The sequence below is a fragment of the Babylonia areolata genome, chromosome 4, assembly GCF_041734735.1.
Source record: "Babylonia areolata isolate BAREFJ2019XMU chromosome 4, ASM4173473v1, whole genome shotgun sequence".
NCBI classification, from domain to species: domain Eukaryota; kingdom Metazoa; phylum Mollusca; class Gastropoda; order Neogastropoda; family Buccinidae; genus Babylonia; species Babylonia areolata.
Genome location: NC_134879.1, coordinates 47,236,158 through 47,249,603, shown reverse-complemented (window position 1 = coordinate 47,249,603; position 13,446 = coordinate 47,236,158). Strand labels below are relative to the sequence as shown.

Sequence of the window (13,446 nt, the reverse complement as noted above, 5' to 3'; positions counted from 1 at the left end):
TGTTGTCATGATCATCGTGATAATGATCCAAGTGTGTCTGAAGGTTGGGCTGGGTCAGTAGGTACATGCTGTTCTTGACTTGTGTCCATGCCATCATCGTGTAAATGATCTCTATGTAAAATGTTCACCTGCGTGCTAACAGAAGCATCAGTGCTACTGTCTTCAAAGAGCATCACCAGCCCCATTAGAACATAATTCTGCATGTGCAGAACCCCCCCCCCCACACACACACCCCCCTCCAAACAACGAAACAATCACAAAACCAAGACCCAACCCCAGAAAAAGAGGAAGAAAATCTTTCTGAGTCTATGGTGCATGTCTGCTTAGAGAGAAAAATGCATAGAGAGCAGGCTGAGCATTTCCAGATGAATACTTTCAGACTGCTTGAACTTGTCTTCCGTGTTGTGAGCATTTCGCTGTTCCCCAGTACAAAGAACCATATGGACAGTCCATGACAACCATGTGTGCACTCTCGTTGAACTTGGACTGAGTGCTTCCACAATCTGGCTACACATCAATCAGAAAACTCCTCCGGTCCTCTGCATACACACACATAAACACACATGCACTCATTGGCATACACACACACACAGTAAGACACACACATATATACATACACACGCACACATGCACCCACTCACACACACACATACATTATATATGTACACACATGTGCACACGCACACACACACACACACACACACCACCTCCCTGAAATGCAAAACGGTAAATGTGTTCAACATTGTCCGTATATTCTGTGTATATGTATTGGGAAGTCTCGTTTCCCCCAAAACGTATATTTCATTTTCAGTGCCATTTCTGTCTGTGAGCTGTCCCCATTTTATTTCTGAGCAGTCCACATGTTTTTATTCTCCCTGGCTGAGCCGTTTGTGGCAATCAATCTCCCACATGATGCAATAAATAGCATTACTGATTTACTGTTAAAGTGTGGTTTCTTCTTCTTCTGCGTTCACTCGTGTGTGCACGAGTGGGTTTTTACGTGTATGACCGTTTTTACCCCGCCATGTAGGCAGCCATACTCCGTTTTCGGGAGTGTGCATGCTGGGTATGTTCTTGTTTCCATAACCCACCGAACGCTGACATGGATTACAGGATCTTTAACGTGCGTATTTGATCTTCTGCTTGCATATACACACGAAGGGGGTTCAGGCACTAGCAGGTCTGCACATATGTTGACCTGGGAGATCGTAAAAATTTCCACCCTTTACCCACCAGGCGCCGTCACCGTGATTCGAACCCGGGACCCTCAGATTGACAGTCCAACGCTTTAACCACTCGGCTATTGCGCCTGTCAAAGTGTGGTTTCAAGTTCAGTACCTCATACACAGTTCCCAGCTCCAGCTGTCTTGTCCCGACATTGTATACAGCAATGGAGGTATCAAGGCAAACCGTGGAAGTGTCTTAACATTTCACAGGCAAGTTTTGGGTTAAGTAATTACAATATATCAAGTATGTATACATACACACACCACCCCCCTCCTGCTTCAAACATTCTCACAAACACACACACACACCAAATACATGCGCACACATACACACCCACAAACGTGCGTGAGCACACACATGCATCAACAGTTGCAACACTTATATGTACTATTGTTGTCAGTATACTTTGTTGCCAGTGCCAGAGTTGTGACATTCCTGGCATATGTTGTCTGTACCTAAGTGCAACAGTATATGCCTGCTGACAATATAAGCTACAACTTGGGGCCCTTTGATGTCATCAGCTTATGTGGCTAATGCTCCAAAACAGTGGGTTAAACTGGTATGATTATCATCGTGTGTACATGCATACACTAATGTCTATTTCATTGTGGTTCCTCTTGTCGCCCAGCTACGTAAGGTTGGGTTGATATTTTTGTAACGAGTCCACTGCCTTGTGTTGTTCTGTGGATGTGGGTGTGAGTATGGTGCATAAAACTGGTTCACAATATTTTCTCTCTCCATGGGGAATGAGTTTGTGTACTTATGCACCTGATTCAGTGCCCGTGGTTATGTTTCGTTATTGCTTCGAATGTGTACTAGAAAATAATGTATGGTTGAGAAACTGCACTGCTGCTCACTTTGGAACTCACTATATCGACATGAACATAATTATTAATATTCGGGTAACTATTGGGTTTACTTTCGATGTGTTGTTCCTTTTGCTGGTTTCCCACATGTACTAAGTCTCTCTCACACACTGACTAAAACCATTTATTGTCAGATTCAACACACACACACACACACATGTATAACATATCACCCAAAGTCTGGACTGAATCATAGTGAACATTTATTGGTGCACTACACAAATCGTGAAGAGAGAGAGAGAGAGGGAAAACGTTATAGACACGGTAAGGCACACATCGTTGGAATTCCTGTGCAGTTTAAAAAGTTAACATTCAGGGTATGCTCTGGGTTTCATTGTACTGGTATGCTGTATTGAGCATGTTTTTGTCATTACTGACCATACCAAATCGACTAGCTGTGGTTTGCACCAATTTGACACAGCAATTTTTACTTTATCAGCATAACAAGGAGTACATAAACAACCAACCTTCCCTTTTCCATTTAATATGGAACCAGCTGTGGTGGGCAGACACTTGTGAAAAAAAAAATGTACCTACTTTTTTTTTTTTTTTTTTAGTAATGTTTTACACAAACCTATACGCCTGACCAGTGTGTTGGGTTTATGCGAATGTCAGGCATCTTCGTACTATCATTACAATATATTGTTATGTATTTTTCTATTTTGAAGAATCATTTCATTTATTTATTGATATACAGCAGACGTAGAGTAGTATATAAGGATCAGTCTGCACACTTTGACACCTCTTTGAAACTGAAACTATTTTGATGCTTTTCTAGATAATCACCGCCTAAAGTTGAGTTAATTAACCCAGTCAGATATGATGATTCATTTTCCTCTGTCACTGCAGAAAACCAGGAATCTCTGTGGCTACTTAAGATTTTCAACAAAAATGTGTAATCACTTTAGCCTTGTCACTGTGAATATCAGGTAAGTGGAAAACATGCATCTTCAGAAAGGAATAAACAGAAAGGAACTGAAAAGCTACCTTGTCTGTGACATGCGTCTCAACTGAAGGAACATTCTGTGGAGATTTGATGTGTAATTTGCTGACATTGTTAATGTGTACCATTAATTAAAAAAAATATACTGATTTCAAAGGAACTCCAAAAGTTGTCGCTGACAGCAAATATGACCCACACCATAGCTGGATTGCTTAGATGTGCCATGGCGTCCACACTTCTCACCATACCTCAGTGCACACTAACTGGACAATACCAAGCAGACAAGGGCAAAAACTTATTTTTTAGACACATGAAGTGAAGTTTCATACTGTAATTTGCCATTAAGTGGATTTCAGAATCACCTGTATCCAACCTAAGCCGACTGTTCAGTGAAAATCCCGCTCCCCACGCACAACCAAGGATATGCAAGATAACCGACATGCTTGGAGAAAAAACATTTCTAGTCATTGTAGAGGGGGCTGGTGATACTGTGCTATACGTATTTGTGTGACTGTATGCCCAAAGCACACAAGAACATTACATGCATGCACATACACGACACAGAACTGTGCACTATCAACGAGTTAAAAGAAGAAAGTGGAGAGATGTGGCTCCATTAACCCTGCACCACCATTTTGTACACACAATCTGGATGAAATTTTGAAGATCAAATTTGGTCTGACAGAACTACAGGCTGCCCTCCACACACACACACACACACACAGACACACTACACACCAAAAATAGTTACAAGTTTTTCATTAAGCCTTTGTGATGGTAAAGGCTGTTCATTCCATTCTTTTGGTGCAAAAATGGAAAGTACTGTGTGAAAAATACTGTGTTGACCTGAGAACATAACAGGACATAAGATTCACTTTACCACCCCCCTTGTTTGCCCCATGTCTTGTTATTCAGTCAGCACACCGGCACTGCTGTCCTTATTTTTCCAATGCTATAAAATGAAAGTTGTATCCTGCTGGTTCTCAAGCAGACTAGTTTAGAGTCTACATGATTTCTTTTCTGTCTGATTCAACCAGTGAGCAGCACACACTCGGCGCTTTGAAAAAGAACCCATGGAAACAAAACCGTTGTCCACTGGCAAAATTTTGAAGAAGAAATTCACTCTGATATGTACACAATATGCACAATATATACACAATATTAGTAGTGGTAGTAGTTTTTTTTAATGTATTTATCTATTATTTATTCACCCCCTTTTTTTTTCTTTTTTTTCTCAAGGCCTGACTAAGCGCGTTGGGTTACACTGCTGGTCAGGCATCTGTTTGGCAGATGTGGTGTAGCGTATATGGATTTGTCTGAACGCAGTGACGCCTCCTTGAGCTACTGAAACACAATATGCATGTATGCACTCAAGGCCTGATTAAACATGTTAGGTAATGCTGCTGGTCAGGCTTCTGCCTATCAGATGTGGTGTAGCATAATTATTATATGGATTTGTCTGAATGCAGTGATGTCTCCTTGAGAAACTGAAACTGAAACCTCTCAGACAAGTCTCTGTTCTTATATTACTGAAGAACCTGCAGCACATTTTCTGTTAAAAAATATCCTGTGAATGTTACCCTTCTCATGTGTTTGAATCAACAATCTTCTGTCTGTGAAAAGTAACTGCTGCACTATGCTGGTTGGTGAAATCACAGGACTTTTTAACTGGTCTGTATCATAATCCAACAAACACTATGTATAACCACGTAACAGGTCAACTATTAGGAGTGCGATACGTGCAAAAGAAACATGTATAAAACAACAGGGTGAAAAAAAAAAAAAAAATCATCCAGCACACTTTCTCCACTGTCATGTTATTTCTCCACTGCGAACTTACACTTCATTAGCCGTTAAGATCATTTGTCTTGCCGGTACTGAAAAAAGTCGCATCACTGGCACAGGTTTTATGCTCTGTTGTACTTAGTAACAGTAATGTTTGCTCCAATGCACATAAAAAAAACAACAACATTAAATAACCGGTAACGATTAAAAAATAAACCAAAACTCAGGAAACTAAGGACAAAATGCTACCCAGTGAGCAAGTGTCAGGACAGTCCGGATTTTTATCTTAAAAAATACTTCTTTGTCATTTGATGTGTTATTGCTGTGTGTGCCAACGTGCCTTTTGCACTGCCTATAGCGCCTGTTCCCCACACCCTTGCACAGTGTAATGTACATTAATAAAAATTAAAAAAACAACAACAACAACAACATAATTAGCATTACCAGTATCCAGATCTTAACAAAGAATACAATTTTACAGTTACCTTTTTTTTTTAAGGTTTGGGATTTCAATTTTCTGAAGAATTCATCTAACTGGCTAACAAAGCTTTGAGGAATATATTAATCTGTGAGATTTTTTTTCTTTTTCTGCTCTTCCACCATCTCCATTTTTAAATGCTCTGCTATAATTGTTTAATTCACTGTTCTTTTAAAAATACTTTAATAATAAAACACACACACACACACACAAAAAAAACATGGGATGAAGCCCAACATATTACCATTCATCATGTGAAGTTTTGTGAAGATACTAAAAAAAAAAAAACCACCCCAGAAATAAAAAAAAATTGTACATAGTGACCTTAGCGACACGGCTCAACACTAATTGGGCCCACAACACCACTAGCAAGTCAAATGACCTGGCACTCAGGTGGAGTTAATCTGCTCACATGTCAAAGGCAAACTGTCCGATATCTCTGCGTCATGCAAACAAAATAAACATAAGAACAGGTCACACAAACGAAAATAAGTGCATAGTTACAGGCTCCTTGCAAAGTACCAGACTAACAATACTTGTGCCAAGCGGAACAACCTTGTGCCAAACTTGTGGTGGATGTAGTGCAGGATTGGCCATTGTGAGAGGTAGGTACAATCTGGGTACTGTGCCCTTGTTGGTGTCTCCTGCTCATGGCTGTGCTCTGTGCAGTGCCATGATTTCAACACTTGATTGGGACAGTCCGCACACTGATGGACACTGAAATGAGACAGTCCGCACACAGATCGACACTGGATTGAGACAGTCCGCACACTGATCGACACTGAAATGAGACAGTCCGCACACAGATTGACACTGAATTGAGACAGTCCGCACACTGATCGACACTGAAATGAGACAGTCCGCACACAGATCGACACTGGATTAAGACAGTCCGCACACAGATCGACACTGGATTGAGACAGTCCGCACACAGATCGACACTGAAATGAGACAGTCCGCACACAGATCGACACTGGATTGAGACAGTCCGCACACAGATCGACACTGGATTGAGACAGTCCGCACACTGATCAACACTGAATTGAGACAGTCCGCACACAGATCGACACTGAAATGAGACAGTCCGCACACAGATCGACACTGGATTGAGACAGTTCCCACACAGAGCCACACGGAATTGAGACAGTTCGCACACAGAGCCACACGGAATTGAGACAGTTCCCACACAGATCGACACTGGATTGAGACAGTTCCCACACAGAGCCACACGGAATTGAGACAGTTCGCACACAGAGCCACACGGAATTGAGACAGTCCGCACACTGATCGACACTGAAATGAGACAGTCCGCACACAGATCGACACTGGATTAAGACAGTCCGCACACAGATCGACACTGGATTGAGACAGTTCCCACACAGAGCCACACGGAATTGAGACAGTTCCCACACAGAGCCACACGGAATTGAGACAGTTCGCACACAGATCGACACTGAATTGCGACAGGTCGCACACAGATTCGGCTGTTCAACTCTGGATTGAAACAGTGAACACACAGATCCACACTGGATTGAAACAGTTCACACACAGATCCACACTGATTGGAACAGTTCATACACACACAGAGATCCAGTGGTTCCAAGCTGTGCCTGGCCAACTCCTTGCCGAAGCGTGCGATTCAGACAGGACAAGAAAACACACATACGTGCACCCACTTCCAAACAATTCAGAAATGTTGTTACTGTGGCTGCGTGCACAAGTGCGCACTTACTTTCTTCTGTGAACATTACATTTCTGCTGCTTCTGTACACCACGGTGGAGTAAAAAACCAACAACTACAACAAAAATGTATATAAATACAGAAAGGTTGAGCCACGACTGAAGCTGTTGTGGTTGATGAAATAGAAAGTGGTGGGCCAAAAGAATCTGCAACTTTGCCTGACTTGACAGAGTGGCAGAGGAATTGTGCAACACGTCACAGTGCTTTTTTTTTTTGGGGGGGGGGGGCAATACCTTTTGATTATGAGATTCATGTGATCATTTGTCTCCTTCAGTAGGCAGTGACAGAGGCCAGAGACTGGTTACATGGGAAGAACAAGCCCAAGGCAAGACAGTGGCAACATGCACATACACGTACTGACCAATCTTCAACATCCATCAAGTATAAAGGGTACAAATGTCCATGAAATTTGGGGGTGCAAAAAGAAAAAATGAAGTTATTCATTTCATGTGTGGATTTTATTAAACTTGAAAAATTATAATTCATATATATATATATATACCCGAAACACAGTGAGTAAATGTTAGTGTTTTGCTCCACAAAAAATGAGAACAATGAAAAGGCTGAACAGTGAACACTATAGTGGAGATGTAAGATACTTCTCTTTAGATTCTTCACAGGAAAGAGTGTGAGGGTTTGTGCAAAGAGGAATGGACAGACAAAAATACAAAAGAAAGAAAGAAAGAAAAAAAGAAAAAGAAGAAGAAATAGTCACGGCATGTTCTATTCCAGTACCTGAAAGGCCATCAATGAGCGAAAAGGTTCTGGAGATATGCTCTGTAAATAAAACCATGCAATCAACACGCAATGTAAGTGTCCAACTTATGTTACTCTCTGTATTACATTCAGTCCAGAAACATTGCCCTTTGCTTTCAGTGTGAAGTGGACAGAAAACGACCCGCAAAGTCTGTGGTCCTAATGCCCAGTGTATTTTCCTACAGGTGGGCATTAAAAAACTGTCCAGTGTATTTCCCTACAGGTGGGCATGACAGCTGTCCAGTGTATTTCCCTACAGGTGGGCACAACAGATGTCCAGTGTATTTCCCTACAGGTGGGCATGACAGCTGTCCAGTGTATTTCCCTACAGGTGGGCACAACAGATGTTCAGTGTATTTTCCTACAGGTGGGCACGACAGCTGTCCAGTGTATTTCCCTACAGGTGGGCACGACAGGGGTGTCCATGTATTTTCCTACAGGTGGGCCACAGACAGGTGTCCAGTGTATTTCCCTACAGGTGGGCACGACAGGTGTCCAGTGTATTTCCCTAAAGGTGGGCACGACAGGTGTCCACTGTATTTCCCTACAGGTGGGCATGACAGGTGTCCAGTGTATTTCCCTACAAGTGGGCACGACAGGTGTTCAGTGTATTTCCCTACAGGTGGGCACGACAGGTGTCCAGTGTATTTCCCTACAGGTGGGCACGACAGCTGTCCAGTGTATTTCCCTACAGGTGGGCACGACAGGTGTCCAGTGTATTTCCCTACATGTGGGCACGACAGGTGTTCAGTGTATTTCCCTACAGGTGGGCACGACAGGTGTTCAGTGTATTTTCCTACAGGTGGGCACAACAGATGTTCAGTGTATTTTCCTACAGGTGGGCACGACAGCTGTCCAGTGTATTTCCCTACAGGTGGGCACGACAGGTGTTCAGTGTATTTTCCTACAGGTGGGCACGACAGGTGTTCAGTGTATTTCCCTACAGGTGGGCATGACAGCTGTCCAGTGTATTTCCCTACAGGTGGGCACGACAGGTGTCCAGTGTATTTCCCTACAGGTGGGCATGACAGGTGTCCAGTGTATTTTCCTAAAGGTGGGCACGACAGGTGTTCAGTGTATTTCCCAACAGGTGGGCATGACAGGTGTCCAGTGTATTTCCCTACAGGTGGGCACGACAGGTGTCCAGTGTATTTCCCTACAGGTGGGCACGACAGGTGTTCAGTGTATTTCCCTACAGGTGGGCATGACAGGTGTCCAGTGTATTTCCCTACAGGTGGGCATGACAGGTGTCCAGTGTATTTCCCTACAGGTGGGCATGACAGGTGTCCAGTGTATTTCCCTACAGGTGGGCACGACAGCTGTTCGGTGTATTTCCCTACAGGTGGGCACGACAGGTGTGCAGTGTATTTCCCTACAGGTGGGCACAACAGGTGTCCAGTGTATTTCCCTACAGGTGGGCAGCACAGGTAACACACAGAGGAAGTGAGTGGCTGTGGACCATGCAGCCACTAGAACGTGACTGACACTGAGCACCACACCACACCACACCCCTCCTCCTCACACAACACCTTTCTGTGCCAGTGATCACCATTCAAACCAAGAGTATTATCTGTGCTGTCAAACGTTTACACAATACGCAAAGATTCTGGAAGAGCGTATACGTATCTGGATGTCATTTGATGAACTATATTGTGAAAAAAAACACACACAACCCCCCCCCCCCCCCCCCCCCCATAAACAATGTGCAGGGCCTGAAGGCAGGATAATCTGTTTCACAGACAAAACAGACATCCTTGCTGACAAATATCTCACGCTTCATTGTCACAGTGTGGCAAAAACGCTTGTCATGTACATCTGAACCACACTCGTCCATTCAAATGGTCATAATTTACAAGTGCCACTGAAATCTGTTGGAGTTTCATCAAATATAAGCTAACACATCCACTCTAATTTAGCAATTAGAACCAACTCATTAGTCGGATATCTCCACCTCACAACTGTACAAAATTATATCTTTCACGGGTAAACATAAACAGGTCAGTTACACTTTAAAAAAACAATCAAAAAACAAAATAAACCCAGAAATCAAACACGTTACATGATAAGCAAGGGCCGCTGAATTGTAGTGCTAGAGGCTTCGTTTCTTCGAGGGCTACATCTGACTATCAGTGATAAAATGCACAACGAATACACCAGTTTAAGAATCGTGAAGGACATAAACATAAATCTGGTCTCTGACATCAGTCTTTTTCGACAGGAATATCGCAGACATAGTCAATGCCACACACACTCAAACAAGCAGACAGACAGAGGGAAGAGAAGACTCATGCAGGTCCAGTCACCCAAAGGACTGAACTTGCTGCAAGACTGGCATAACTCACTTGTGACAACTCCATTCAGGAAGACTGAAACAATATCACTGCTCAAAAAGGAGAATGTGATTGTAAAATAATGGGGGTGAGTGAGGCAAAGAACTGTTCTTCATGACCTTGACATTTTCACCACAATGGATGACTGGTAAAAATTTCCACGGAAGCTGATAACTCTTCACTGTTGCAAACATTACAAACTTTATGGAATCAACATTTTCCCCATCGTTGCAAACAAGATGAATACAAATTCTGAAGTCAACATTTCTCTCATTGTTGCAAACAAGATGATTACAAATCCTATGATCAACATTTTTCTCATTCTTGCAAAACAGATGATTACAAATTCAATGATAATTTTCCCCCATTGTTGCAAACAGTGATGAAAAATATCCTTTGGTCAATATTTTTGTCACTGTTGCAAACAGATGATGACAAATTTTACAGTCTGTGTTGCAAACAGATGATGACAATTCAATGGAACGAGCGTTTCCTCGTTGTTGCATCTCTGATCTTGCTCGTCACTGGTGCTGGCATTTGGATGACTCGGCCTTGTCAGGACTGGTGCTGGCATTTTGATGACTCGGCCTTGTCAGGGGAGTACACATGTTCCTCACTGGGGTCTGTGATGTGAAGTGGTGCAGAATGTGCTGTGTTTTAAAATGCTGTGCTCGTCGTTAAAAGTAGTCACCTGCATGGACAGAGAGAGAGCACAACAACAAACATGCAAAGTGTTAGCACTTCAGTAGAGTACACTGCATGGTTTGTTCACACACTTTGGTTAGTGTTTTAAACATGGAGAGGAATGGTGAAATGCATGACATGAAAAATACTGACTGTTAATGTTGCAACTCTGGTGAATCTTTTTTTGTTTTCAGCCATACTCTTTCATTTTACTGTTTAAAATATTCATTCATGATTTTATATCTGGTCAGATAAAAACTGTCATGGTGTAACTGTAGGCATTCCTACAAAATACCAAAACAATAACCCCACATTATCACCTTTGTATGAAAATGAGGAGTTTGAATTATACCCCCTGTTTGGTGATATATTCTACACATGTCAAACTGGCGCAAACTGGGACTGTTGGTTTGCATCAGTTTGACACGGTACAGTATATGACACCATCTAACGAGAAGAAGAAGTATGTGACACCATCGAACGAGAAGAAGTATGTGACACCAAAATGAGGAGTTATGACAGTGGAAGTCAAATGTTCAGTTCTGCAGAGACTGAAAGTTGACACATAAAACAGCACAAGAACTGGCATGGCGAGTTCGTGATTACATACAACATTGGATGTCTGTCCCACAGGTTTGTGTGATACTCCGCTCTTCTTCTTCTTCATTTTTCTGTGTGGAGTGATGGCCTAGAGGTAACGCGTCCGCCTAGGAAGCGAGAGAATCTGAGTGTGCTGGTTCGAATCATGGCTCAGCCACCAATATTTTCTCCCCCCCACTAGACCTTGAATGGTGGTCTGGACGCTAGTCATTCAGATGAGACAATAAACTGAGGTCCCGTGTGCAGCATGCACTTAGCGCACGTAGAAGAACTCATGGCAACAAAAGGGTTGTTCCTGGCAAAATTCTGTAAAAAAATCCACTTTGACAGGAAAAACAAATACTGCACGCAGGAAAAAATACAAAAAAATGGGTGGCGCTGTAGTGTAGCGATGCGCTCTCCCTGGGGAGAGCAGCCTGAATTTCACAGAGAAATCTGTTGTGATAAAAATAAATACAACTCCTATGTTCACTCATGTTTGTGAGTGAGTTTTTATATGTATCACTGTTTTCATACCACAATGTAGGCAGCCATCCTCCTATTCTTCTGAGTGTGTATGCTAGGTGTGTTCATTTCCATAGCCCATCAGATGCTGGCATGGAGTACAGGATCAGCTGACATGTCAATGATCCTGTCATACAATCCCGAGTTCTATGGTTTATGGAAACACACACACACACGCACACACAAACACAGCATTCATCCTTCCCTGAAGACTGAGCATGGCTGCCTGAATGTCAGAATAAAGATGGTCATACACATACAGAAAAGAGTGAATATGAGAGTTATAACCTTCACCGTGTGTGTGTGTGTGTGCTTGCGAGTGTGAGTGTGTGTGTGATGTATTTGTGTGTGTTGGTGTGTGTGTGTGTGTGTGTGTGTGTGTGTGTGTGTGTGTGTGATGTATTTGTCTGTTTGCGTGTGATGTGTTTTGTGTGTGTGTGTGTGTGTGTGTGTGTGTGAGTGAGTGTGTAAGTACGTGTTTCCAGAGTTGGTAACCTTTTTGAGCACAGTTACTAAGGAGATAATCTAAATTTTCTTTCTTTCTCCCTTATCTTTCTCTCTCTCTCTAGATATATATATATATATATATATATATATATATATATATGAATACAATATCTGAGTATGTCCCTCTGCGTTTGAAGACAGGTTGGACAGATTGATATATCTCCACAGCCGCAGTGGCTAGGTATGCACACAGCAGTTCATGTTACATTTACCCTGGATGTCAGTATTCTCATTAATTTTGTGTCAAGAGCTGAGAGACAAGCCACTGAATTTTTTATTTTATTTTATTTTATTTTTTAAAAATAAAATGTTATCCGTTAGAAAACAGCCAACTGCAGAATTATCAAAACACATGGTTTGGGTTTCGAATTCCAGAATTTTGTTGTAGTGGTTGTTTAAAAAAAACCCAACTGATTAGCCTTTTGAATTCTTCACAGAGTTTACTAATTATTATTATCATCAGTGGTGATTTTTCTCTTCTTTTTTTTTCACTTATTTTTCACCTTAATGTTTTTGTAATTTGTGCCAATAAGAAGCTAGACATAGGTTATATATTCTATTGCATTCTTCTTTCTTTCAATACCTAAAGTTGTTAGACATTGCAGGATAATATTTCAGGTTATAGAGTCACTTCCTTTAAAGCAACTTCAGTATGGATGTACAAAAAACCTTTTGCACAAAAACTGACCCCTTTCATGAAGCTTTGCTCTAAAAGGACATCGTACCTAGCAAAATATTGTCATTCAACAAAGTGTGTGGTACTAATCTGGCATAGCATCGTCCACACACACACTTGTGTGTGTGTGTGTGTGTGTGTGAGTGAGTGAGACACTGTGAGTGAGACACTGTATGTGTGTGCATGTATGTTACGTATATGTGTGTGTGTGCGTGTGCGCGCATGCGTCATTCTGTGTAACACTGTGTGTGTGTGTGTGTGTGTGTGTGTGTGTGTGTGTGTGTGTGAGAGTTTCTGAGAACAGATCCTTGGGTCATGCTGGGCAATTACTGTTCCTGGAAAAAGAAAA

General features: G+C 42.1%; 1 protein-coding gene across 3 annotated transcripts in view; it reads right to left on the bottom strand.

The window, feature by feature from the left end:
- Nucleotides 1–9,508: 9,508 nt before the first annotated feature.
- Nucleotides 9,509–13,446, bottom strand: part of LOC143281712 (serine/threonine-protein kinase D1-like) — a 106,885-nt gene continuing 102,947 nt past the window's right edge. For 2 of the 3 annotated variants that reach the window (XM_076586977.1, XM_076586978.1), the window contains one exon: nucleotides 9,509–10,817. In XM_076586977.1, the coding sequence (XP_076443092.1) occupies nucleotides 10,804–10,817 (14 nt within the window). In that variant the 3' untranslated portion in view covers nucleotides 9,509–10,803. The remainder of the gene's footprint in view (nucleotides 10,818–13,446) is intronic. The other variant, XM_076586976.1, reaches the window with a different exon arrangement.